We start from the raw sequence: 26,445 nt of genomic DNA, 5'->3' as shown, positions 1-26,445 counted from the left end.
GGGGAAATCATTAAAAAACACAACTAAAACCTGAAAAGAAAAAGGATTAAATGCGGATCTGGGGAGATCCCGGTCCGCCTCCTACAGACACTAAGCACAAACTGAGGTGCTTGGTGCCTGTCGGTGGGTGTATACTGCCGGGGAGGAGCTAATTTTCTTGTTTTGCATAGTGTCAGCCTCCTAGCAGCAGCAGCATACACCCATGGTATTCTGTGTCCCCCAATAAGGCGATAAAGATTGTTTTCTCACTTTGATAATGGTCTAAATAACTTGGCCGGAAAACCCTGCGGCTTTAAAAACTGCAGCCATGCCATTAAACTAAGACATTATGAATTCTGGTGGAAGAGGGTACCCTGGGAAAGAAGGTCTGGATGATCTGGGAGCCTCCAGGTGATGCCTGCCATAAGATTGATTATCTCAGCGTGCCATACTCTTCTGGGCCAGTCTGGAGAATTAAAGGGAGGAAACAGATAAGGGAAGCTGAACTGAGCCCAGGATATTGCCAGAGCATCAGAATCAATTGCTAGTTAATCGCAAGACCTGAATATGAAAAGCAGAACCTTGTTTATTCTGGACACCATCAAGGAAACATAGGAGGTGCCCCACCGGAGACAAATCTGGGAGAATACAGTAGTTTTAGAGACGACTCGCTGGCTGACAGAATTATAAAAATCTTTATTTATATAGCGCCAACCTATTCCACAGTGTTTTACAATTCAAGCTCGTGGCTGAGAAAAATCGACGGCCCAGTTGTCCATTACCGAGTACTACGGAGATAGTTGGGACATTCTGTACGGCCCAAACCAGGATGCAGGACACCTCCGACAAGACTGGTTAGCTCCATGTTCAGCCCTCTTGGTTGATGTATGCCACGGCTGTGGTGTTTTCGCATTGAATGCAGACTGGACGGCCCGTCAGTAGGTCCTGCCAATGGAGCAGGACCAGGTAAATGGTTCTGATCTCCAAGAGGTTGATCGTAAGAGGAAATTCCTGTTCTTTCCAGCAACTCTGGGCTGTGAGATCCTAGAACTGATTCAGGGAAACGATTGACCTGTCCCAATGTGGGAGAAGGGTTAGCAGTCAGGATGGGTAACTGAGCAAATGGAATGCTTCCATACCCAGTACCATAATGCAGAGCCAGAGCAAAGGCATGGCTCTGAGAGACTGAATCCCGAGAAGAAGAGCAGAGACCTTTTCCTTGGGAAGAAAGACCCTTACGCGAACTGTGTCGAAATCCATCCTAGGAATACTTTGATCTGTTGAGGATTCAGCTGAGACAAGACAAGGTGTCGAGTAAAGGCCCCGTCACACACAGCGATCTCGCCAGCGAGATTGTCGATTTTGTGATGTCACAGCGATCTAGCCAGCGAGATCGCTGTGTGTGACGAGGATCAGCGACCGGCCCCCTTACCGGGTGTCGCTGATCGTCCAGGATCGTCCTGGGCCATTTTTTGATCGCTGGTCTCCCGCTGGCCAGCGCGCATCGCTGCGTGTGGCAGCGAAAGATCAGCAATCAGCGAGGCTGCACGCTGGTTACCAATGTAAACAGCGGGTTTCTAAGAGCCGCGCGGCTCTTAGAAACCCGCTGTTTACGTTGGATACCAGCATGCAGGCTGGTTACCAATGTAAACAGAAGGTTTCTAAGAGCCATGCGGCTCTTAGAATCCCTCTGTTTACCTTGGAAACCAGCTTGCTCGCTGGTTCTGATCGCTGGTGAGCCTGTCTATGTGACAGGTCACCAGCGATCAGCTAACAATGTCCCAGCGATCCCATCCACGTCGGATAGTTGGTGGGATCCCTGGGACATTGTTACATGTAACGGGCCCTTAAGGTGAAGACTCTTGCAAAAGTCTTGTTTAGATGGTGCCTTGATAAGAATGTCATCCAAATAAGGAATAGATATAATCCCACTGATGCAAAGCCCTGACTGCGGCCATAACCTTCATAAAACTCTGTAGCGCTACAATATGCAAAGAAATACATTAAATTTAAATTGCATTACTGCTCTAGAAAATAGGAAAAAATGAGAATACTTAGCACATAAATTGGAGAAATTCATGTGTGTCCAATAGCCACGATAAGGCGATACTCTCTGCTAGGACCTATCCTAATGTAATTCCTCACATGGGTGGATAGCCTTCAATTATATGGTAAGGTAGGATCCTGCTGTGATTAAAACTGCTAATACAATAGCACTACAGAGTGCTACTTTATTTGTTGGTTAAATATGGATATGGCTACTCTTAGTAAGCACCTGTACACACATTTCTGTTTGGAAGTGACGATCAGTCTTTCAATATTTGTACAAATAGGCTCTCTGACTGAGCACTCCACCCATCAGCTTCTGGAGTTTTTAATCGATTAAAGACCAGGAGCATTTCCATTTTTGTGTTTTTTTGCTCCCCTTTTTCCCAGAGCCATAAGATTTTTATTTTTCCCATCAATATGGCCATGTGAGTGCTTTTTCTTTGGCAGGATGAAATTTTACTTTTGAACACCACCATTGGTTTTACCATATCGTGTTCTGAAAAACGGGAAAAAAATTGCCAGAGCCCGCACCACAGGGGGGAGGCGAACTATGATGGATATACATGTCATAGGTCATTAAGGGGTTATCACAACAGGATCCTACCTGTCCATATAATTATAGGCTATCAAGCAATTAAGAGGAATCACATTAGGATAGGTTCCCAGCAGAGAGAATCACCTTATTGCGGCTGCTGGGTACACATGAATTGTCCAATTTATGAACCAAGTATTCTCAAGTGTTCCTATTTTTGAGAGAAGTAATGCAATTAATATTTCTTGTTTACATGCTACAGCGCAACAGAGTGCTACTTTGTTAGTAATATATGGAGATGGCTACTCTTAGTTTGCACTCGTACACACGTTTTCTGTTTGGGAATGATGGTAAGTCTTTTGATATTTCTAACCTTCGTAAACACCCTGGAAGCGGCTACTAGGCCGAAGGGAAGAGCCATAAACTGGTAATGAGAGTCCTGAAAAGCGAACCGGTTTAAATGAGGGCCTTTTCCTCGCTTGTCGTGCAGAAGCCTTTTCCTGACAGATGAGACCTCCGGAATAGGGAAACTTACGAAAGTATGGGGCATATCGACTGGATGGTGCTTTTTCCTCAACTAGCGTCAGAAATTATCTAATCCAGTTTAGCCCCAAAAAGGTGCAGGCCATGACAGGGAAAGGCTGGTAAGGGACTTTTTAGACTCAGAGTCTGCATTCCAGGCTTTAAGCCATAGAACCCTACGAACGGCCACAATGTTGCTGGACACCAGAGCAGCACATCTGGTAACATTGAGGGAAGCGAAGAGAAGATATCTTGAATTGGCAATCTGATCTGCAAGTTCGGCTAATTCGTCTTGGTGAGGCCCCAGAGATGATACCTCGACAAAGGAATTTAGCCCAAGGGAAGACCGCCTTTGACACCCAGATGTTAGCAATGGATGGACAAGGTGCCATCCCAGAAGCCTCAAAAACAGATTTAACCAAAGACTCAACATGCCTTTCAGTGGGGTCCTTGAGAGACTGCCCGTCAGGGAGGGAGAGAATCGTGTTAGAGGATAAGCGAGACACAGGGGGATATACCACCGGAGGGTATGACCAGAATTTAATAAGGTCAGCGCTAAAGGGATATAGAATATCCAAACGCTTTTTCCTACAAAAAGGAAAGTCTCTCTGGTGGTTCATTCCGTGGCGAATAGCTCATGATACGCCTTGTGGTTTGAGAACACCCGCAAAGGGTGTTTCCATGGGCAGAGAATCCTCATCCTTGATGTTTAGGGTCCGATACACAGCTAGGACGACAATGTCCATCATCTCCTGCAGTTTGGAGATCTAGTCAGATTCCCGATCAGAATTTGTTTCAGAGCGGAGGTCAGATTCTTGAGTTGTCTAAACAGATGGCATCCTAGGGGAGGTGAAAGGAGGAGACCTGAGGATGAACTTGTACATATCTGCTTCTTGGCTCTTCTATGTGTCCTGCTATGGAGCAGGGTAGTGGGTGACTCATGTTCAGCCCTAGGGATGATCGATACACTGCAGGCAGCTAACAGCATGGGCAGGCACTCTATGAGACCTTGATTAGGTCATCGACCGTATCAGATAAAGCTGCAGCCCACTCGGGGAGGAGAGGGTGCGCTATCCTCATGGGCAGTAGGCGGGCTCCTGTGGGACATGCATTGTAGGGTTACTGCAATACGAGTAGAGGGTCGACCTGTTGACCGGTAGGTAGCTTCTTTTTACAGGAAGAACAGGCAAAGTATAGGATTATAAGAGGAGCAGGATGAAAGGGAGAGGCCCTAATGTTAGACATATAGGTAAAACGAGTTCCAGGTGTGGGGCTGCTGAGAGGAGGCCCATATGCCTATAGTAGCAGAGCCTACCAGGTTCCTGAAGAGGCGAAGAACCAGACGAAGATATGACCCCAGGAGAGCACAAAACCTGTTTAGTGGGTAAGCAGGCCAGAGATGGATGGAAAAGACCTGTCCACCTTCACTTCTGTGCAGATGCCCAAAACACTCTTGATGTGTAGGCAGGATAGGATCCTGTCTGGTAGACACGAGAGGGTAAGATGTGGATCAGACCAAACTGTTCACTTGGTCTCTAGGTGGAATGACATTCTGAGCAATAACACCCTGCTGTATGTGGAAAAAAAAGGGAAATCATTAATAAAAAACAACAAAAAGGTAGAGATGGGTCTGAACGCAGACCCATGCCTGCCTCCTTTGAACACTAAGCAAAAACGAATTCGCTCAGTTCCAGTTGATGGGGTGTACACTGCTGAGGAGGCGTTACTTTTCTTGCTTAGTGTCAGCAGCATACACCCATGGTTTTCTGTTCCCACCACATTAAGCGATAGAGTCAAGTAGCTTTTCAATTAATACATATTAAAACCAATGCATTGTTGCAAACCAAAAAAAATAATTTTTTTTAGCCTTCTGCTAATAGTGCACAATGCCTTAATGGAGTAACATAGGCAGTAGTTTTATTATTTAAAAATAAGCTTACATCATCTTCATCATCAAACAGAGATAAGGATTTGCTAGTCTTGGCTGTGGGTACACTTGCTGGCTTTGGCATGCTGGCAGCTTGACTTGGTGAAAATAAATCTGACTATAAAAAAAAAGCACCAAGATGTAGAAACGTGAATGTTTTCTAATATTAGGCAAACACACTATATAAAAGTATAAACTTTTCTTTTTCATGAATATACAGTTCTTTAATTAGAAATCTTACCCTACCGTACCTCAGAATCCTCCTCATCAGAGAAGAGACCCTTGGTTTGCTTTTTGATTGACTGTTCAGAAGGAACTTTTTCTGTAGTGATCTTTATGTTCTTGAAGGAAGCAAAGTAAATTATTTAGAACAAAGCAGCAAAAAACATTTTTGCTTTAGGGTCTGTTCACATTACAAGAGCAGACATATGGTGTGTACTTGCTGAAAGAAGCCTCAAACACATCCATTCTGCACATTTGAGGAATGCCAGGAGAGTGCAGTTTTGGCCCAGTTTAGCCCAGAATACATTGGTATACCTTTACGGCAGTATGGAATAGCGTAGTAAATTATGTTATTGACTTCACGGCTTCCAATAGGTGGTGGGGAAGTTCTACGTCCTCTTCCTCTCTGAAGAGTCAATTTGCATATTTAATTTCCCAGAGGAGCATGCATGGCTTATGCATCTCCGCACTCAGACATTCCAGGCTTGGCTTGTCTCTCTCCACAAGTAGAAACGTTACACCTTATACCTACATGCATATGCTTTAAAGGGTAACCATACTTCCAAGTAATTTTTCAAATATAAGCTATCTTGTGTTTGTACATGAGGAATAACAATTTGTGGCCATTATATGACTGGTATCCGGAATTGTCACCAGTTTACAGTATGCATACTCTAGCATTGCGTGCTCCAGTCATGGCTCGCTGATGTACCAAATTCATCAAGAAGACTTCTCAGGGGCGTGCGCCTCACCAGAAATGCTACTCCAGTCAGTGATTGGAGTACCATTCATGTGGTAAGAAACACTGACACATTTGCTGAATTTAAAGGGTGGACACAGCCAAGTCCCGTCTCCTCACCAGCTCTGCCCATTTGGCAGAGTTGCTTCAAATTGGCATGAAAACCCCAAAAGCCGCTACATTTGTGTGTAACTCCGAATTGCACAAACATTTTGTGACTATTCAAAGCTTTGATGAATTGGGCCCTATTTCTTAATTTGCAATCTACTCTCAGAAGGTTGGCGGAGACTTGCTGCAATGATTTCTCGTTCGCCTTATTGGGGGACACAGAGACCATGGGTGTATGCTGCTGCCACTAGGAGGCTGACACTATGCACAAAAAAAAAGGTTAGCTCCTCCTCCGCAGTATACACCCCACCGACCGGCAGGAATTTCCTCAGTTTAGCTTAGTGTCAGTAGGAGGTGGACACGGGTCTTTCATTAGACCCATATCTACCTCGGTGTGCGTCGTTCCTTTTCAGGGTCCCGGAGGGATACAGAGTGAATAGTCACATCTGTAGTCCCACAAGAGACTATGAGTACGGCGTGTACTGCCACCCCGTATCCTCATAGCTCTCCGCAGCAGGACCAGGAGCTTTGCACAGGTGCATGCCAGCTATATGGATGGTCCTTGCTCCCCTGCCTCCCACCCACTCGCCTACCAGAGCCTGTCGGTCGGACGAGGCGCGGACACTGGGAAAATAGACTCAGACAGCGTTGGATTTACAAGGTACCTTTATTGAAGACACCACTGGAGGATTCTTCGGAGCGGCACAGGGCAGTGCCGCAGGGTCCTCAGCTGCCTGCGCCTCCCGGCAGCCGCCGCACTTTCTGTTGCGCCACATGCCAGGCCCCGGCTGCGGCGCGGGCCTTGTCCCCCCCACCCGCCGCCGCCCTCCTCATTCTATCCTGAGGGCTTTTTTCGGGCGGCGGTTTCTTCTTGGGTGGCCGTGGCAGCGCTGCAGGACTTCCGCACCGCCCCGCGCTGACAGGCGGCCGCCGATACTAATTTAGTCCCCGGCTTCATTTCGGGCCTACTCGGCCGTCGCGGCCACGCCCCCCGCCCTCTGTTATAGGCGGGCGGCTCTTCCGCCCGTTCTAGGACCACCCACCCTCCTAGTCTGTAGCTGGGCAGCGGGCGGTCTTCTCTCTGGGTCAGGCGGCTAGCTCCGCCCTTCTTCTTCTCTCCTTAACCGCGCTTTCCTTTTACCTCAGGCTGCCGCCATCTTTGCAGCCTGTCAGCCGGACGCCTTGGAAGACACCGGGCAGCGGAAAGGGGTTCCTCGTTATCCTCTACTGCGGCCATGCATCTCAGACGAGCTGGGCACATCGCCTTTCGGGCCACCGGACTGTGAGTAGCTCTGCAACTGCAGACTGACACCCTCCTCTGCCTTCTTTCCCTCAACCTTCCGGCATCTCCTCGGGGTTCTTTCTCCCGGAACGTGCCCGTCCGCCAGCACAGAGAACTTTCCCATTCCCCTCGGTTTAGACTGCAATTCAGCCCGATGCCGTCCAGGAACCATCTATTGCGCCACGTGAGTGTGAACCCCCCCCCCCATTCCTGGCTAGGCCTCTTTATCACAATCAGTGGCGGACCTCACCAGGGTGTCTGTCCCTAGTGGCCATTCTTGATAAGTTGCCCCTGGACACTTCCGCAAGGTCCAGCAGGTCGCAAGGGGTTCCATCTGAGCCAGCCAGCAGAAGCCGCAAAAGACCCAGGCAGGATCTCCGGCCGGAATCCTCTCCTGGCCTGGTCTCTCCACATTGTCCTTCCCAGCAGTCGCCTTCCCGTGCCTCCTCACCCGAGTCAGGTGAAGCGTTCTCGAATGCGTCATCCGAAGAGATTTTAGAGCTGGATTCGGACCAGGACGCGGACATGAAGGTTTCGGTACAGAACCTCATTGCTGCGATTAACCACACCTTCGAAATACAGACTCCCCTCGAAACGCTCGGATCAGGAGGTTTCGTTCAGACGGGCAGTAACACCTTCCAGAGTCTTCACCTCCCACTCTGAGTTTGGCAAGATGCTTACCAGGGAGAGAGAGAAAATCCGACCAGACGCTTTCAAAGAGGGAAGCGTCTCGGCGTGCTCTATCCATTTTCAAAAGAGCTCACCGACAACTGGTCGGCTTTCCCCTCTGTAGACGCTCCCGTGTCCAGACTATCTTATCAACACGGTCCTTCCGATTTCAGGTGTGACGTCGCTAAAGGATTCTAATGGCAGAATTATAGAATCCCTAACAAAGTCAGTATTCGAAGCGGCTGCGGCGGCGCTAAGCCCAGCCTTTGCCTCATCTTGGGTAGCAAAGGCCATAGCTACTTGGGAGGAGGATCTCCGCAAGGGCATCCTAGATAAAGCCCAACCGGAGCAAATCGGCCAAACTGGCTAACCAGATCTCCCATGCAGGGGATTATCTGCTCTCTGCCTCCTTGGATGCCGCGTCTTGGGCGGCTCAGACGTCCAGCAACGTGATGACAATCCGGCGTACAATTTGGCTCAAGGCTTGGCAGGCGGATTTGTCTTCAAAGAGTCCCTTACCAATCTGCCTTTTCAGGGAGCGCGTCTCTTTGGATCCCAGCTGGACCAGATTATTAGGGACACCACTGGAGGCACAAGTTCCCTCCTTCCTCAGTCCAAGCCTTGTAGGCCTCCGCTAAGGCGTCAGTTTCGGCCCTTTCGGTCTACCAACAGAGGCCGCAGGCACGCCAGGATAGAAAGAAGGTCTCCTTCAGACCCACTCCCTCCTGGCGATCTCACTCATCCCAGGGCAGATCCTCCAGGTCCAGATCTGGTCGGTCCACAGCAGCATGACTATCAAGGAAGTCCTGAGGGTCCTTCCCAACTGGGCGGTCGACTCCTTTTCTACAGAGACGTCTGGCTTGCCTCAGTAGAGGACGCTTGGGTCAGGGAAGTTGTATCCCCAGGATACAAGATAGTTTGTTTCTCGTCCCCGGGATCGTTTCTTCGAGTCCATCCAAAAGACCCTGCCTTAGTCCGGGTTTCTTCGCATCCATCACCTCTCTCCTCAGTTCCGGGGTGATTTTGTCCGCTCCCGAATCAGAACGTTTCACAGGGTTTTATTCAAACCTGTTTGTAGTGTGGAAAAAAGATGGTGCAGTTCGTCCCATCCTGGATCTCAAGTTACTGAACAACAGGGTCCGATTGCGTCATTTCAGGATGGAGTCTCTTCGGTCGGTAATCGCTTCCATGGAGGCGCAGGAGTTCATGTGTTCAATAGACATTCAAGATGCCTATCTACATGTTCCCATCTTTCCCGGGCATCAGAGATTCCTGCGTTTTGCGATTCACCAGGACCACTACCAGTTCGTTGCACTGCCGTTTCGGTCTCGCCACCGCACCCAGAGTTTTTACAAAGATCATGGCGGCGTTGATGGCCTTGTTGAGGATGAGAGGTCTCGTTCTTTTTCCGTACCTCGACGACATTCTGATCAAAGCTCCGTCTTTTCACCAGGCTCGCCAAAATCTTACCATCGTCCTCTACACCCTGTCCAATTTTGGGTGGCTCGTCAACAAAAAGAAGTCCTGCCTTGTTCCGACACAACGTCTGGTGTTTCTGGGCCTATGGTTCGACACTCGTCGATCGACGGTTTTTCTCCCAGAGGAGAAGATAGTTTCTCTGCAGCGAGATGTACGGTCGCTGCAAATCACACGACTTCCATCTCTCCGGACAACCATGAAAGTTCTAGGAAGGATGGTGGCGTTGACAGAAGCGATTCCCTTTGCTCAATTTCACTCCAGACCCCTCCAACAGGCCATCCTGTCTCGGTGGAACAGGTCTGTTCTTTCCCTGGATCGTCCAATTCGCCTTTCATACCAGGTCAGGCAGTCCCTCATTTGGTGGCGGACGTCACCTCTCATTGCCCTAGGACGGTCATTCCTTCTCATTCATTGGCAGATTGTGACAACGGATGCCAGCCTCCTCGGCTGGGGGGGCAATATTTCGCAATCACACTGTTCAGGGTCGGTGGTCGAATAGAGACAGCTCTGCCGATCAACGTCATTGAGATACGGGCGATCTATCTGTCTCTCGTTCACTGGGAGAGACTTCTCAGGGGCCTGCCAATCCATATTCAGACAGACTGCCACAGCTGTGGCAGATATCAACCACCAGGGGGGACACGGAGTGCCTCAGCCCTAGCGGAAGTGTTCAAAATTCTTCACTCGGCAGAGTTTTCAGTTCCACCAATATCCGCGGTGCACATTCCCGGCATGGACAACTGGGCCGCCGATTTTTTCAGCCGAGGGAGTCCCGCGGCGGGAGAGTGGTCCTTACATCCGGATGTATTTCATCAGCTTTGCCGTCGTTCGGGAACTCCGGACGTTGACCTGCTGGCGTCTCGCCTCAACAGGAAAGTCCCACAGTTTGTATCCAGGGCTCGAGATCCTCTCGCCAGGGGCGCCGATGCTCTGACCATTCCTGGGTCTTAGTTCAAGCTCCCCTACCTGTTCCCTCCCCTTCTTCCCAAGCTGTTGAAGAAAATCAAAGCAGAAGGAAGTCCAGTCATCCTCATTGCCCCGAAATGGCCCAGAAGGTCTTGGTTCACGGACATCGTCAACCTTCTCGCGGACTCCTCCTGGAAGGTTCCAGACAGGGCAGATCTGCGGTCTTAGGGCCCGATTTGCCACCTCAATTCTCGGCAGCCCAATTTGACGGCATGGCTATTGAGTCCAAGGTTTTGAAGCGATCAGGTTATTCATACCATGATCTGGGCCAGAAAGCCTATTTCACTTGGTGTGAGGCCAATAACATTCCGCCCATGTCATTTTCTCCCCTTTCTGTTCTGGCGTTCCTTCAGGCAGGCCTTGATGCGGGCCTTGCCCTCAGCTCTTTAAAAGGTCAAGTCTCGGCGCTATCCATTTTGTTCCAGAACACACTGGCCTCCCGTCCTCAGGTCAAGACCTTCCTTCAGGGAGTGGCTCATGCGGCTCCTCCTACCGTGCGCCCGTACATCCATTGGATCTTAATCTGGTTCTCGAGGTTCTGCAAGGTCCTCCCTTTGAACCTCTCAGGGAAGTTTCCCTATCCTTTCATGGAAAGTAGCCTTCCTAGTAGCCATCACCTCCATCCGGTGCGTGACGGAATTGGCAGCCATTTCTTGTCGTTCCCTTTTCTTGGTGCTCCACCAGGACAAGGTAGTTCTACGGACTCCGCCTTCTTTCCTTCCTAAGGTGGTGTCCACTTTCCACCTGGATGAGGATATTGTTCTCCCGTCCTTTGTCCGGGTCCAACTCACCCTCGGGAGCGCTCCTTGAACAAGCTGGACTTGGTCAGGGCAAAGAAGGTCTACCTAGCTAGAACGACTCGTTTGAGGGAGTCAGACTCTCTTTTCATCATTCCAGATGGGGCGCGGAAAGGTCAGCCAGCCTCCAAAGCTACTATTGCTCGCTGGATCAGGTTGGCAATTTTGGAGGCCTACCGGATCAAGCATCGAGTGGCCCCTCAGGGAATTAGAGCTCACTCTACCCGGGCAGTGGGTGCCTCCTGGGCGGTGCGCCACAGAGCTTCCGCGCTGCAACTTTGCAAAGCTGCAACCTGGTCATCTGTTCACACGTTTGTGACATTCTAGAAGGTCCACACCTACGCTTCGGCGGAGGCCAGCCTAGGTAGAAGGATCCTGCAGACAGCGGTGGTGAGTCCACTGGCCTGATGGAAGTTTGTTTCCCACCCCAGAGACTGCTTTGGGACGTCCCATGGTCTCTGTGTCCCCCAATAAGGCGAACGAGAAAACAGGATTTTTGGGTTGCTTACCGTAAAATCTGTTTCTCGGAGCCTTCATTGGGGGACACAGCACCCTCCCATGTTCTACAACTCCTGTTCTTATGTTGTTGGTTATGTACAGTTGAGTTGTCTGTTCTGTTTCAATCTATTCTGTTACTTCTCCTACTGCTTTCTCACTAACTGAGGAAATTCCTGCCGGTTGGTGGGGTGTATACTGCGGAGGAGGAGCTAACCTTTTTTTTTGTGCATAGTGTCAGCCTCCTAGTGGCAGCAGCATACACCCATGGTCTCTGTGTCCCCCAATGAAGGCTCCGAGAAACAGATTTTACGGTAAGCAACCCAAAAATCCTGTTTTTTCTCATACACAGTAAAGCACATAGAGAGGAATTCCTATTCTGCATTCATTTGTTTAGCACACAGAGACAAACCGTGTAATTGCGGATTTTATACAGCATTACTGACCGGTCTAGATCAGCTCTGGAGTGAGATAAAGGACTTGTTAGAAAGGTCACCACAACCTTTATATGATTCCCTCTGCCTGTTTCCTCACCCTGCTCCCCCTATAAGTGGCATAAGGCAGCACAGGGAGCTGGCAGTCCATCTTGTCTGAGCAAGACAGATTTGAACATTTCTTTTTTTTAGTGGATGGTGGGTCCAAGAGATGGAGGGGTGGCTGATAAGTGGGGAAGCAAGCAGATTTCTGTAATAACATATGATCTATATTCACCTATACTATTAAAATGCACCAAGTTTGATGAAAGCACAGTTCCATTTTAATCTCCACTAATTGCAGGCTGACTTTGTCTGTTTCTTTCCAGCTAATCATTTGGGAACCCAAGTAATTAAACAGTGTATCCAGTCATACCTTTTTATCCAGGGTTTTTGGATCTGGTACTTCAGTCTCTTTTGATTTAACTGTTACAGTATTGATAGAACTATGGTCATTAAATAAGTCATCTTCATCAACAAAGAGATCTGGTAGTTTAGCTTTTCCAGTAGGAAATAAAAAGGAGACAGTTATAAATGAATAGATAAACAGACAAACAAGGAGAATGAGTTTGGCCAAATTATACCTAACAGAAGCCCATGAACTGGAAGAAAAACAAGGTGCAGAATAAGTCTTGAAAATACTGTAAACCCCTTTATTTAAAACAATCTTTATTTCAGATATTAAAAAGAATAAACCTCCACCCATATAACCTAAAAAAAAATAACTGGTGACTGATACAGTAGTTACTTGTTTAGGGTCACAAAAAGATGACCCCATAAACCAATGTCATATTTGGTACAACAGTTCGAAATATGAAAGATGGAATGACTGACCAGTCACTGCGCGAGCGCTTAAAAGGATGGCAACTTTCACCTGCCCATCAATGATTCTTTAGGGCAAATTAGTACTTAATACTAGGATCTTGTTCTCTGTTGAACCCCTAAAAATGAGTAAGGGTGGGGGAAGAGGGGAGGAGTGGCATTGGGAAAGGAGGCAGGAAAATAGGGTCCCAACCTCTGGGACTAGCTAAGGAATCGAATACGAAATTTCTGTGGACAGTGTATACTGGTATGTTGACCCATAAGATACAAATACCTGTCCCTAACACTGCCGACATTGGGTGGGTCCCCATCTATTACAAACTCATAACTAGAGTTGAGCGAGTATTTCAGTATTCGGTTCGGATCACGATCGCGGAGTTTGCAATATTCGACGATTTAATTGCCGAATATAGCCAAATGCCTTTGGAATCACTGGGAGGCAAAACCCAGACACATACACTGCACAAACGCCGAAGTTTCCCACGCTGGCACACAGCGTGGGAAACAGCGGCGCAGCGGTTCTGACCGGCAGTAACATTACCGTTGTCAGTGTGCTATGGGGTCACGCTGTCAGATGTCAGCGAGTCAGATACTGTGACCCATGGTAAAAAGCTTACCACAGGTCAGCAGGCGCTGGCTGATGAGAGACTACTCCTCTCATCAGGCTGCATTTGCTGTCACAGATAACAGTGATAGCAGGTGCCGCTGATGGGAGAAGTAGTCTCTCGTCAGGCGGTGCCTGTGCTCAAACTTAAAAATAAATATTCAAATAAAAATAAGAAACACATTATAATCAACTAACACCAAATCTCCAATGTCCTTATCTCCTATAAAAAAAATGTAAAATAATAAAAAAAAAAAATAATAAAAAAAAAAAAATCAACATATACTCTCCTGTCCGCCATAGTCCACGTGATCCTGAGTGTCCCACGACAATCTCACGTGTAGAACAGCCACATCGGGAGATGTGACTGCTCTAACTCGCTGCGGGCTATACACTGACAGGAGCATCATCGCTCCCACAGTGTATAGCGCTAAACTACTGTGAAAAGGTCACACGAGTCTATCAGCTGATGAACTCCGCTGAACTTTCCCACGCAGCAGTGGTGCCATAAGTGAGATCATTGGGACTGATCAGCTCATCAACTCTGGTGAACTTTCTCACCGCAGCTCAGCGCTATATACTGCAGAAGCGATTAATTCCTGTGTCAGTGTGTAGCCAGCTGTCCTTGAGAGCAGTCACATCAGAGACTGCTCTCAAAGTCATCAAGATCGTCGTGGGACATTATGGATTATCTTCTTCTCGGCAGACAGGTGAGGAATATTGTGGTTTATTATTTTATTTTTGTTACAGGAGACATTGGCTTCAGTGGATTAGGCGTTCAGCGAGTATGATTTAATTTAGATTCAATAAAAGGACTCATTATTTCAATTAAAGGGCTTTATTGTGTGTGTGTGTGTGTGTGTGTGTGTGTGTGTGTGTGTGTGTGTGTGTGTGTGTGTTTTATAATATCATTATGGAGTTAGTAATGGGGGGCATCTTATAGACAATGCAATTTTTTTTTTTGTAAAAATTAACAGTTGCTGTTTGATTTTACAGCCTATGTAGTTTCATCCTGTTAACGCTCCTACACAGGCGTGTTTCATTACTAAACCTAGGGCTTGGAGTCAGTGACAGCTGCTGACACCAAGCCCTAATCCCATTATCCTGATGCTACTGCATCAGAATGAAAAAGTAGGTGTTGACCCAAGAAATTACATCACAAAACTTTTTTTTTTTTTTTTTTTTTTTTTAGTTCAAAAAAGCCTTCATTGCTATACAAAATCGAATGCAAAACCGAGGCAAAAACCGCACTAAAATGAGTGTTTTTGCAGCCAAGAGATAAAAGAAACCTCGCAGAAATTTCTGCAAGGAAATACTCAACGTGCACACATACCCTAAGGCTGGAGTCACACTAGCGATTTTAAAATCAGTCCGATTTTGTTCCTGCATTGTTGCACAAGTGTAATGCAAGTGTCATGCAAGTACAATCCAATTTACATCCGAAAGCAGTGCGATTGGTATCGGATTGCAATACAATTTTAACATGAGCTTTTACATAGAACAATTCTCTGTCATTTACACATGGTTTTCAAAGGAAATATTATTCAAAACACAAATATATATTTATTTCAAATATGTATTTTGCGGATTATAAGACACACCCCAAACTTTAAGGAGAAAAATAGGGGAATTTTTTTTTTTTTTTAATAAAATGGTGGTGCCTCTTATAATCAATGCGTCTTATTGCTTACCGGGGGTGGTAGCTGCGGTGAAGCGGGGTCCCAGGGTCACTGCTGGAGGAGGAAAGAGTGGCGCGTTGCTGCAGGCTGGGATGAGGGGGGGGGGGTGGGGGGTGTTCCGATGTGCGCCTCTGCGATTGAAAATGGCTGCGGTGCTCTGTGGTGCAGGGGGCTCTGCCGGCATTTTGTGAAAGCCCAGAGCCCCCCTGTATATCCATTACTGCAATGCGGTGGCCTCCAGGAAAGTGGCCGTCGGGGCGGCGCATGCTCATATTGAGATCTCTGGTGCAGAGATTTCGTCTCCCTAGATCTCGTTGCAGAGATCTCAATCTGAGCATGCGCCGCCCCCGGCAGCCATTTTCCCGGAGTCCACCGCATCGCAGTAATGGATATGCAGGGGGCTCCGGGCTTTCACATGATGCCAGTGGTGCCTCTCCCACTCCGCAGCCATTTTTAGCCGCAGCGGCCCACATCGTAACACCCTTTTATCCCAGCCTGCATCAACGCGCCACGCTTTTCCTCCAGCTGGGACCCTGCTTCACCGCGGACAGTAAGGTATATCCGCATCATAAGATACACACACACACTAATTATAATATAATATACAGTTGTGGCCAAAAGTATTGACACCCCTGCAATTCTGTCAGATAATACTCCGTTTCTTCCTGAAAATGATTGCAAACACAAATTCTTTGGTATTATTATCTTCATTTAATTTGTCTTAAATGAAAAAACACAAAAGAGAATGAAGCAAAAAGCAAAACATTGATCATTTCACACAAAACTCCAAAAATGGTCCAGACAAAAGTATTGGCACCCTCAGCCTAATACTTGGTTGCACAACCTTTAGCCAAAATAACTGCGATCAACCGCTTCCGGTAACCATCAATGAGTTTCTTACAATGCTCTGCTGGAATTTTAGACCATTCTTCTTTGGCAAACTGCTCCAGGTCCCTGATATTAGAAGGGTGCCTTCTCCAAACTGCCATTTTTAGATCTCTCCACACGTGTTCTATGGGATTCAGGTCTGGACTCATTGCTGGCCACCTTAGAAGTCTCCAGTGCTTTCTCTCAAACCATTTTCTAGTGCTTTATGAAGTGTGTTTAGGGTCATTGTCCTGCTGAAAGACCCATGACCTCTGAGGGAGACCCAGCTTTCTCACACTGGGCCCTACATTATGCTGCAAAATTTGTTGGTAATCTTCTGACTTCATAATGCCATGCACACGGTCAAGCAGTCCAGTGCCAGAGGCAGCAAAGCAACCCCAAAACATCAGGGAACCTCCGCCATGTTTGACTGTAGGGACCATGTTCTTTTCTTTGAATGCCTCTTTTTTTCTCCTGTAAACTCTATGTTGATGCCTTTGCCCAAAAAGCTCTACTTTTGTCTCATCTGACCAGAGAACATTCTTCCAAAACGTTTTAGGCTTTTTCAGGTAAGTTTTGGCAAACTCCAGCCTGGCTTTTTTATGTCTTGGGGTAAGAAGTGGGGTCTTCCTGGGTCTCCTACCATACAGTCCCTTTTCATTCAGACGCCGACGGATAGTACGGGTTGACACTGTTGTACCCTCGGACTGCAGGGCAGCTTGAACTTGTTTGGATGTTGGTCGAGGTTCTTTATCCAACATCCGCACAATCTTGAGTTGAAATCTCTTGTCAATTTTTCTTTTCCGTCCACATCTAGGGAGGTTAGCCACAGTGTCATGGGCTTTAAACTTCTTGATGACACTGCGCACGGTAGACACAGGAACATTCAGGTCTTTGGAGATGGACTTGTAGCCTTGAGATTATTATTATTTATTGTTATAGCGCCATTTATTCCATGGCGCTTTACAGGTAAGGAGGGGTATACATAAAAACAAGTACAATAATCTTAAACAATACAAATCATAACTGGTACAGGAGGAGAGAGGACCCTGCCCGCGAGGGCTCACAATCTACAAGGGATGGGTGATAATACAGTAGGCGAGGGTAGAGCTGGTCGTGCAGCGGTTTGGTCGATCGGAGATTGCTCATGCTTCCTCACAATTTGGTTTCTCAAGTCCTCAGACAGTTCTTTGGTCTTTTCTTTTCTCCATTCTCAATGTGGTACACACAAGGACACAGGACAGAGGTTGAGTCAACTTTAATCCATGTCAACTGGCTGCAAGTGTGATTTAGTTATTGCCAACACCTGTTAGGTGCCACAGGTAAGTTATAGGTGCTGTTAATTACACAAATTAGAGAAGCATCACATGATTTCTCGAACAGTGCCAATACTTTTGTCCACCCTCTTTTTTATGTTTTGTGTGGAATTATATCCAATTTGGAATTATATCCAATTCTTTTTGTGTTTTTTCATTTAAGACAAATTAAATTAAGATAATAATACCAAAGAATTTGTGTTTGCAATCATTTTCAGGAAAAAACTAAGTATTATCTGACAGAATTGCAGGGGTGTCAATACTTTTGGCCACAACTGTGTGTGTGTATGTATATATATATATATATATATATATATATATATATATATATATATATATATATATATATATATATATATATATATCACATTAGGGACACAGGTGCTATAAGCTGTTGAGTCACAAGCTCTGGACATTGGGAACATCTATGAAACATCTATGCGAAGTGTCTAGACAGAGAGTCTGGCCCAAACACTGCAGTACCGCAGGTGGCTGTCTGCTCATGATACTCAGGAAAAAAAAAATATGGTGCTGAGCAGTCAGCATTGGGCCTCTTTCACACTTCAGTCTTTTGACGTCTGTTCCAATCTGTCAAAGTGTGAAAAAACGGATCCGTCGTAGCAGCCAGAGACTGAAATTTAAAGGAACAGACCTCTGGAAAAAGAAAGAGAGAGAGAGAGGAGAGAAAGAGAGAGAGAGGAGAGAAAGAGAGAGAGGAGAGAAAGAGAGAGAGGAGAGAAAGAGAGAGAGGAGAGAAAGAGAGAGAGGAGAGAGAGAGAGAGAGAGGAGAGAAAGAGAGAGAGAAGAGAGAGAGAAAAAGAGAGAGAAAAAGGGAGAGAAAGAGAGAGAGGAGAGAAAAAGAGAGAGAGAAGAGAGAGAGAGAAAAAGAGAGAGAAAAAGAGAGAGAAAAAGAGAGAGAAAAAGAGAGAGAAAAAGAGAGAGAAAAAGAGAGAGAAAAAGAGAGAGAAAAAGAGAGAGAAAAAGAGAGAGAAAAAGAGAGAGAAAAAGAGAGAGAAAAAGAGAGAGAAAAAGAGAGAGAAAAAGAGAGAGAAAAAGAGAGAGAAAAAGAGAGAGAAAAAGAGAGAGAAAAAGAGAGAGAAAAAGAGAGAGAAAAAGAGAGAGAAAAAGAGAGAGAAAAAGAGAGAGAAAAAGAGAGAGAAAAAGAGAGAGAAAAAGAGAGAGAAAAAGAGAGAGAAAAAGAGAGAGAAAAAGAGAGAGAAAAAGAGAGAGAAAAAGAGAGAGAAAAAGAGAGAGAAAAAGAGAGAGAAAAAGAGAGAGAAAAAGAGAGAGAAAGAAGACAGAATTTTCTGTGGCAGAACGGCTTTTGGGGTTAACTTTAATGAATGGATATTCTTCCGGGCATGCTCATTTTAAAAAAGCGGAATCCGTTGACGGATTCCGTCATTTGGCGGCTTGCAACGGATCCCCCGCACATAAGCTTCCATTCTAGCATTTCAACACAGACAAAAAAACGTTACAAAGTCCATCTGCTCCAGACAGCGGACGCTGAGATTCCGACGGATCCGTCAAATAACGGATGCAACGGACAACCATCCATCACAATCCGCCGCTAATGCAAGTCTACGAGAAAAATTCGGATTCCGCAAACAAAAAAAACGGATCAGTTTTTTTTAAAAAAAAGGGAGGATTTCGACTGACGTCAAAAGACTGAAGTGTGAAAGAGGCATTAAGGAAAAAAGGGCGCGTTGAATAGTGATGGGAAGTCCAACTCTTTTTGGTGGTCCGGCTCATTCGGCTCCGCTCATCATAAAGAGCCGGCTCTTTAAATGGCTTTTTTTTTTTTTAATAGAAATCAGTTTTCCACAGTCCTCGCTCCGGTCTCTGCCTGTACAGTGAGGCCTCATTATACACCTGTATAAGGATCTAGTGACGCAGTGTAGACTGTTATTCAGCATTGCTGTTTCCTCAGATTGTCAGCTCTTGTGAACAGGCCCCTGCTCCTTGGTTGCAGTCTTACTATGTATTCCTTTCTAATATAAGCCTGCAAAAAGATTTGGACTAGGGCCAGTTTTGTTTCCATATTACACTGAAAAGAACCTTCATGGTCCCCAACTGGAACCATTTCTCCAGACTCCCTTATTACTCCAGTGTAATAAAGTCACGTGCAGAAAAATTAGTTTCATATCGCCACTGGTGATCTGATAATTAACTAGCAGTAGCCCAGCGGGACATCTATTCCTCGAGACTAGTAGTCCGCACCTTCATTGCTGTAGTCATTCCCTCTTGGACACGATTTATCCGCATCCATGTTTTTTCTGCAAATGGATGCAAACGCATGGAACTGCATCCTGATCAGGATTTGGTTGGAAATGTGAAATTCTGACTTCTGGGGCAGAGAATAGGGGAGAGGAGAGGGGAGGGGGAAGAAGAGAGGAGAGGGGGGAAGAGGAGAGGAGAGGAGAGGGGGGAAGAGGAGAGGAGAGGGGAGGGGGGAAGAGGAGAGGAGAGGGGAGGGGGGAAGAGGAGAGGAGAGGGGAGGGGGGAAGAGGAGAGGAGAGGGGAGGGGGGAAGAGGAGAGGAGAGGGGAGGGGGGAAGAGGAGAGGAGAGGGGAGGGGGGAAGAGGAGAGGAGAGGGGAGGGGGGAAGAGGAGAGGAGAGGGGAGGGGGGAAGAGGAGAGGAGAGGGGAGGGGGGAAGAGGAGAGGAGAGGGGAGGGGGGAAGAGGAGAGGAGAGGGGAGGGGGGAAGAGGAGAGGGGAGGGGGGAAGAGGAGAGGGGAGGGGGGAAGAGGAGAGGAGAGGGGGGAAGAGGAGAGGAGAGGGGAGGGGGGAAGAGGAGAGGAGAGGGGAGGGGGGAAGAGGAGAGGAGAGGGGAGGGGGGAAGAGGAGAGGAGAGGGGAGGGGGGAAGAGGAGAGGAGAGGGGAGGGGGGAAGAGGAGAGGAGAGGGGAGGGGGGAAGAGGAGAGGAGAGGGGAGGGGGGAAGAGGAGAGGAGAGGGGAGGGGGGAAGAGGAGAGGGGAGGGGGGGAAGAGGAGAGGGGAGGGGGGGAAGAGGAGAGGAGAGGGGAGGGGGGAAGAGGAGAGGAGAGGGGAGGGGGAAGAGGAGAGGAGAGGGGAGGGGGGAAGAGGAGAGGGGAGGGGGGAAGAGGAGAGGGGAGGGGGGAAGAGGAGAGGGGAGGGGGGAAGAGGAGAGGGGAGGGGGGAAGAGGAGAGGGGAGGGGGGAAGAGGAGAGGGGAGGGGGAAGAGGAGAGGGGAGAGGGAAGAGGAGATGGAAAGCAGACCACTGGGGGCAGATGTTTATAGCCTGGGAAGGGGGTAATACCCATGGAGCTTCCCAGGCTAATAATATCAGCTCACAACTGTATACTTAGCCATTACAGGGCCCCCCCCCAAAAAAAGGCTCCCCCTAAAATTAATAACCTGACTAGGCAGACAGCTGCAGGCTGATATTAATAGCCTAAGAAGGGGCCATGGCTATCGCCCCCCCCATGCTAATAACATCAGCTTTCAGCCGCCCCAGAAAAGACACATCTATAATGGAGTGACAACTTTTGTGACACTAAAGAAGCAAGTACTGGAATTGTGCCCAATTATAGTCTCTTATATCTGAGTCACTGTTTATGTGATATCAGGGTTTAATCTTTTTAATATAAGCAATAAAGATTGTTTGTATATATGAAGGAGTTTGCAATCCCTTTCAGTCAGCTCATTATTTATTAGCCCCCTTGATATCTACACTGTGGAAACACTATTTAATAGATAACCAGTTTTCCCCTCCTATACTGTATTAATTAATATTTTTCATAAATATCAGATGAATGGTAATCTTCACTATCTACATAGGACTAGAAACAGACCTGATTAAAAGAAAAATAGCTTGAAAAACGCTAGCAAAATAACGGAGCGGGTTATACCTGAAGGTTGTGTTGAAGCTGCGCCTGTGAATATAACATCGTCGTCATCAAACAGACCTGCAGCGGCTGAAGGATTCGGGGCAGTATCTGTCGGCATGGGATGTTTCTTTCTATCCTTCTCTGTCAGCACTGATGAGTTGATCACATTCTCCCCACCTGTAACACACACAGGCATGGTGTACATCTGACATAGGACTGCAGATTATTACTCCACACATTGGAAGAGGCTGCAAATATCACATTCTGATTGCTTTTAATAAAGTATTCCATATGTAAATCTAATATAATGAACCTGATATCCAAGAGTGATGGCAAATAAGTGTCAAACAAATGGGGGAATTGACATAGAAGTGTGAGCCTGCCTATGTCAATGATTGAGAGCGGATTTTAAACCGCAGTGATCAGTGCCAAGTCCGATTACTGCTGTTATAGCAAGAAGGTGGCTGTGTGTCACACACGGCATCTCCTAGGTATGATGCAGGCTCAGCTCCTGAGCCTACTCCACACACAGGCACACAACAAATGACATGCTATTACGTCATATGGTAAGGGGGTTAACTTATATATTAAAAAGATAGATGAATTTTACCTGGGAAAAGGGAAACGCCTCCATAGGGTGATTTCTTTTTCACATCTGATGGTAAGGTTTCTACAGTAAAGAAAGATATAATGACCTTCACAATACACGCATCGTGAGGTGAGAACATATACTAAGCACACACTATGTACCTGGCCTTGCTGATGGAGTTGGCTCTATTTTTCTGCGTTCCTTTCTCTGAACATGAGAGAACAGGTCGCCCTGCAGCCAACAAAAAGTAGAAAACGGTTTACACGTCAATAAGAAGAGTAACCACAAGCCAAGCCTGACGGCCAAAAGATAAAGTGGCACCAATAAAACTAGGCCAAAATGTCCCTAATGGCCACAGTGTTTTGGTCCCAAATCACAGCTTTTTTGTAACACTGCGCAATAGTGGTCTAACCCCTGAATGCAGTCGTCAATATACTTCATTTTAGAAATGCTTTTCAGCAATGTTATTAAAAAGAGAATACTATGTAGACTGCAAGTGGATAAGAAAAACCCTTCCATCTCCTAACAAGGTCTAAGGCCAAGGACCACCCAGGGTCCTAAAAAGGTTAACAGGTTATCATCTGGCCTTTTACTTTTGTACTTTAGATTCATTTTCCTTTAGGATCTTTTAGCGAGTCCTGAAGTGTGGTATGAAGGCCACCAATGAAAGGGTGAGTATTAACCCTCCAAACCAAAAATAAAGTCCCCGCCCTGGCTTACTGGGCCCAGGGATTTCCTACCCATCATTCTATGTTTGACACACAGAAAAAATATTTTATGGTAAATGAGATGTTTCAGATTAAGCTTACAAGTAAGCAGAATGTCTGTGCCATTCACCAGAAAGGGGCTTGCAGAAATTAATGCACATACTGCACAAAATTTCAATGAAAGGGGTCATTCAGAATCATTTAATTTTTTTATACTATTTGCCAACTACCTGCGTGTTCAGCCCAGTGCCAATCTCTGCTGGCACAGAGTTGTCAGTGACCGCTCCTGCGGATGATACTGCTGACATCACGTCGACAGAGCAGCGGCTTATCTTACACTCTGCTCAGTTGATGGGGCATGAATGCCCATTAGCAATGAACGAGCATGCTCGGATATTGTGTTATCTGAGTATCTCAGGCTCGAGTAATCTGTTAGTCCCCATGGTTGCATGATTCCCAGCTGTTAGACAGCTGCATTACGTGGGGTTTGCCTGTTTGTTAGACGGCTGCAACACACGCGGGAATTGCCTAACAGCTGCGAAACTTGCAGCCGTGGGGACTGGAACACATTATGAGCACGCCCGATACACTCGGATAACACGATATCTGAGCACACTCGCTTATCACTACTACTGATGTCTTGTTGATTGACAGCTAGCTCCCTGCTGCCTAACTGTGGCCAGCCGGCTGTCAATCAGAATGACGTCAGCAGTCACGTCCCATAGCAGAGCAGCCTGGAAGAAGAGGAGCTGCTCTGTTGACATGGAACAGCTGTATCGCCGGCAATTGCTTTGAGTCGGCACCGAGTAAAACAGGCAGGTAGCTGCCTCTCTGTTACCAACTACCTACCTGGTTTTAGGCCCATAAAAAAAAAAAAAATAGTCCTGGACAAGCCCTTTAAAAAGGTGAATATACCATAAAAGATATACAAAAATTTAAAGTGCAATTCACCAACCTGTCCTACATCATTATCATCATCATCATCATCATCATCATCATCATCAAAAAGTCCCTTCCCTCCACTGAACAGCCCTCCTTTATTGCCAAAGAAGTCTTCATCTGTAAGTTTGGGTGGCTTAAAAATGTCATCATCTTCATCTTTAAAAGGAAAATAAAGAGGCTTTTAATTAAACTTAAAAGGATGAGAAACTTGCTAAGATGAGCGCTTTGTACTTCTAAGTCGTTCAAAGAGCATCCTACCATCAGAGGGAAGTTTCCGGACTTCTTTTATCTCCTTCACTTTTTTGTTTTTGATTTCTATGGATGATATAGCTGAAGGAAATAATAATTATAATAAAATCAAACAGAAAAAAACTCGCATTGCAAAACAAATTTCTACTTTGACAAACTGATATACAGAATAGTTTTTGCAACGTACACGACTGATCCGTCTCCTGCCGCTTAGGGACTTCTGACTGTATACGGGCTGCTAATTCATCAGCAAAGGATTTTGTTCTTGTCTTTATCTAATAGAAGGGGAAAAAAATATTAATAACATCAGTCACTGCCGGCATTTTATTATCTGGCCAACATGCTTCAGGTAAAATTAAACATCTTAGTAGAAAGGCATCCTATGGGCAAAAATTAACACATAGATAAGTAACTAGTGAATCTGCTTTTCTCATAAAATGATGGCTGCCTGCAGCTGCCACTAGGGGGAGCTCACTGCAAAGGAATGTAAATAGATCCAACTGAGCACCAAGTAAAACTTTTCTTGGACTTCAAGGGAACTTTTTAACAGATTGAAGCCTGGAATGTTTTACTCCGAATGCTCCGGCGTTTCCAAGTGTACATACTTTGAAATACCAGCTGGCAACAGTGTGTCTCGGCTGACTGATGCAATCCTCGGCTGACATCTCCCTGCTCCACTACAATGTACATGGGGGAGACAGTATTAGTCTACCGGAGCAGGGACTGTACTGGTCATAATCCTTGGCCGGCTTTCTAAAGTATGTTTTGTCTGAAAACGCCTAAAGTGTTGTAGAGTAAAGCATATCTGGCTGCAATCACACTACAGCCAGCATGAATCTGATGGCAGGTTCCCAATATCGTATGCTTAGGAATATGCCATAACCATTACATCGGAGAATGCTTTGCATCTGCTGACCGCACCGATCAGTTTGCAAAAAAGGCAGCAACCCATCAGCAAGTGCTGTGTCCGCTTCACCCCTTACCACGCACAGTACTTTACACTCTGCAGGCAAGGCCTGGTCCCGCCGCCCTCTGTACCCCAGTCCCACTCAGGTGAATGAGTCGAATCCACCATACCAAGTAGAACTGCCACCAAGGTGTGCTCAGCAAACTATAAAGTGGACATGGTGCTGGAGTATCAACTGGCCATCAGCGTTAACCCCTCCCAGACAGGCCAATTTCCAAATTTTGCATTTTCATTTTTTCCTCCCCCTCTTCCCAGAGCCGTAACTTATTTTTCTGTCCACAGACATACGAGGGCTTGCTTCTTTTTTTTTTTGTGGGACAAGTTGCAGTTTACAATAACATCGTTCATTTTACCACATGGTGTATTGGAAACCAGGAAAAAAAAAAAAAATCACGCAGGGAGTCAAGACATTGCTTTTTTTGGAAATTGTTTTAACGGTGTACACTTTGTGGTAAAAATGAACTTGCAATATGATTCTTCTCACTAGTACGATTGTTGCGATACCAAACACGTCCAGTATTTTTTTGTTATTATTTTAGTGGTGAAATTTTTCTTGCGGGGGGGGGGTCGCCATTTTCCAAAACCGGTAACTATTTATTTTTAGGTCGATGGAGCTGTGTAATGGCTTAACGTTTTTACTGATACAATTTTGGGATAGATTTGACGTTTTCATCGTTTGTTACAGCATTTTTGGTGGAATTGTAGGGATAAAAAAAAAAAAAAAAAAAACACGTAATTTTGGCGATTTTTTTTTTCATTTACCGATCCGGTTAATTATTTTTATATCTTGTGCTATATACAGTGAAGCCACAGCATCGCTAAATATAGCAAAAATTACAGTCTCCTTTGAAGTCCAGCCACAGGTAGGGTTTCAAAGGAGCGCCATAATGACAAGCGTGGGGGTCTTTAGCAGACCCCGTTCTGTCAAAGGAATCCCAATGGGCACACAGAATGATGCACCCCATACCGCTGTGTGTTAAATGCCTCTGTCAGAGTTTGATGTTCCTGTGAACGTTATAATAGTGGCATTTAACAGGTTAACAAGCATTAGAAGTAGGTCCTGGTTCTAACACACAGCCATCACCTGCCAGTATGGGGTGAGCTCACCCCGGGACTCTGCTCCTAACATCTGCTTCCATCTTGTGCCGTACATGTATGGCGAATGTTGTGAAGGAGTTAAAGCTTCCACCCCCCCAAAACAGAACTTTACATTCTCATGCAACAAGTTCCCCATAATGTGAGGCTATGTGCACACGTAGCGGAACTCTCGCGGAAATTACAGCGAGAATTCCGGATTCCATTCCGCGGGAAAAATCGCATTTAAATTCCTGCGGAAAAACTAGCGTTTTGCAAGTGTAATTAGCTTGCAGAATGCTAGCGTTTTCCAAGCGATCTGTAGCATCGCTTGGAGAACTGATTGACAGGTTGGTCACACTCGTCAAACAGTGTTTGACGAGTGTGACCAACTTTTTACTACTGAGGCCGCCTATGCAGCATCAGTAGTAAAAGATAAGATGTAAAAAAATAATGAAAAAAATAAAAAATATTGTTATTCTCCCCTTCCGACGTCTCGCGCAGCCTTCCCGCCTCTCTCCAAGCTCCCGGTCCCAGAA

General features: G+C 46.4%; 1 protein-coding gene across 3 annotated transcripts in view; it reads right to left on the bottom strand.

The window, feature by feature from the left end:
- The window catches only part of LOC141098232 (WASH complex subunit 2-like), a 125,927-nt gene that overhangs the window by 64,973 nt on the left and 34,509 nt on the right, over window positions 1-26,445 (bottom strand). For all 3 annotated transcript variants that reach the window (XM_073585837.1, XM_073585838.1, XM_073585840.1), the window contains exons 9-17: window positions 24,053-24,140; window positions 23,875-23,946; window positions 23,630-23,772; window positions 22,129-22,198; window positions 21,989-22,048; window positions 21,400-21,555; window positions 12,616-12,737; window positions 5,261-5,350; window positions 5,023-5,127 (exon numbers count right to left, since the gene is read on the bottom strand). In XM_073585837.1, coding sequence (XP_073441938.1) covers window positions 5,023-5,127; window positions 5,261-5,350; window positions 12,616-12,737; window positions 21,400-21,555; window positions 21,989-22,048; window positions 22,129-22,198; window positions 23,630-23,772; window positions 23,875-23,946; window positions 24,053-24,140 — 906 coding nt within the window. The remainder of the gene's footprint in view (window positions 1-5,022; window positions 5,128-5,260; window positions 5,351-12,615; window positions 12,738-21,399; window positions 21,556-21,988; window positions 22,049-22,128; window positions 22,199-23,629; window positions 23,773-23,874; window positions 23,947-24,052; window positions 24,141-26,445) is intronic.

Source organism: Dendrobates tinctorius, unplaced genomic scaffold (assembly GCF_039654945.1).
Source record: "Dendrobates tinctorius isolate UK_male_01 unplaced genomic scaffold, ASM3965494v1 ptg000089l, whole genome shotgun sequence".
NCBI classification, from domain to species: domain Eukaryota; kingdom Metazoa; phylum Chordata; class Amphibia; order Anura; family Dendrobatidae; genus Dendrobates; species Dendrobates tinctorius.
This window is presented reverse-complemented; position numbering and strand designations above follow the sequence as displayed.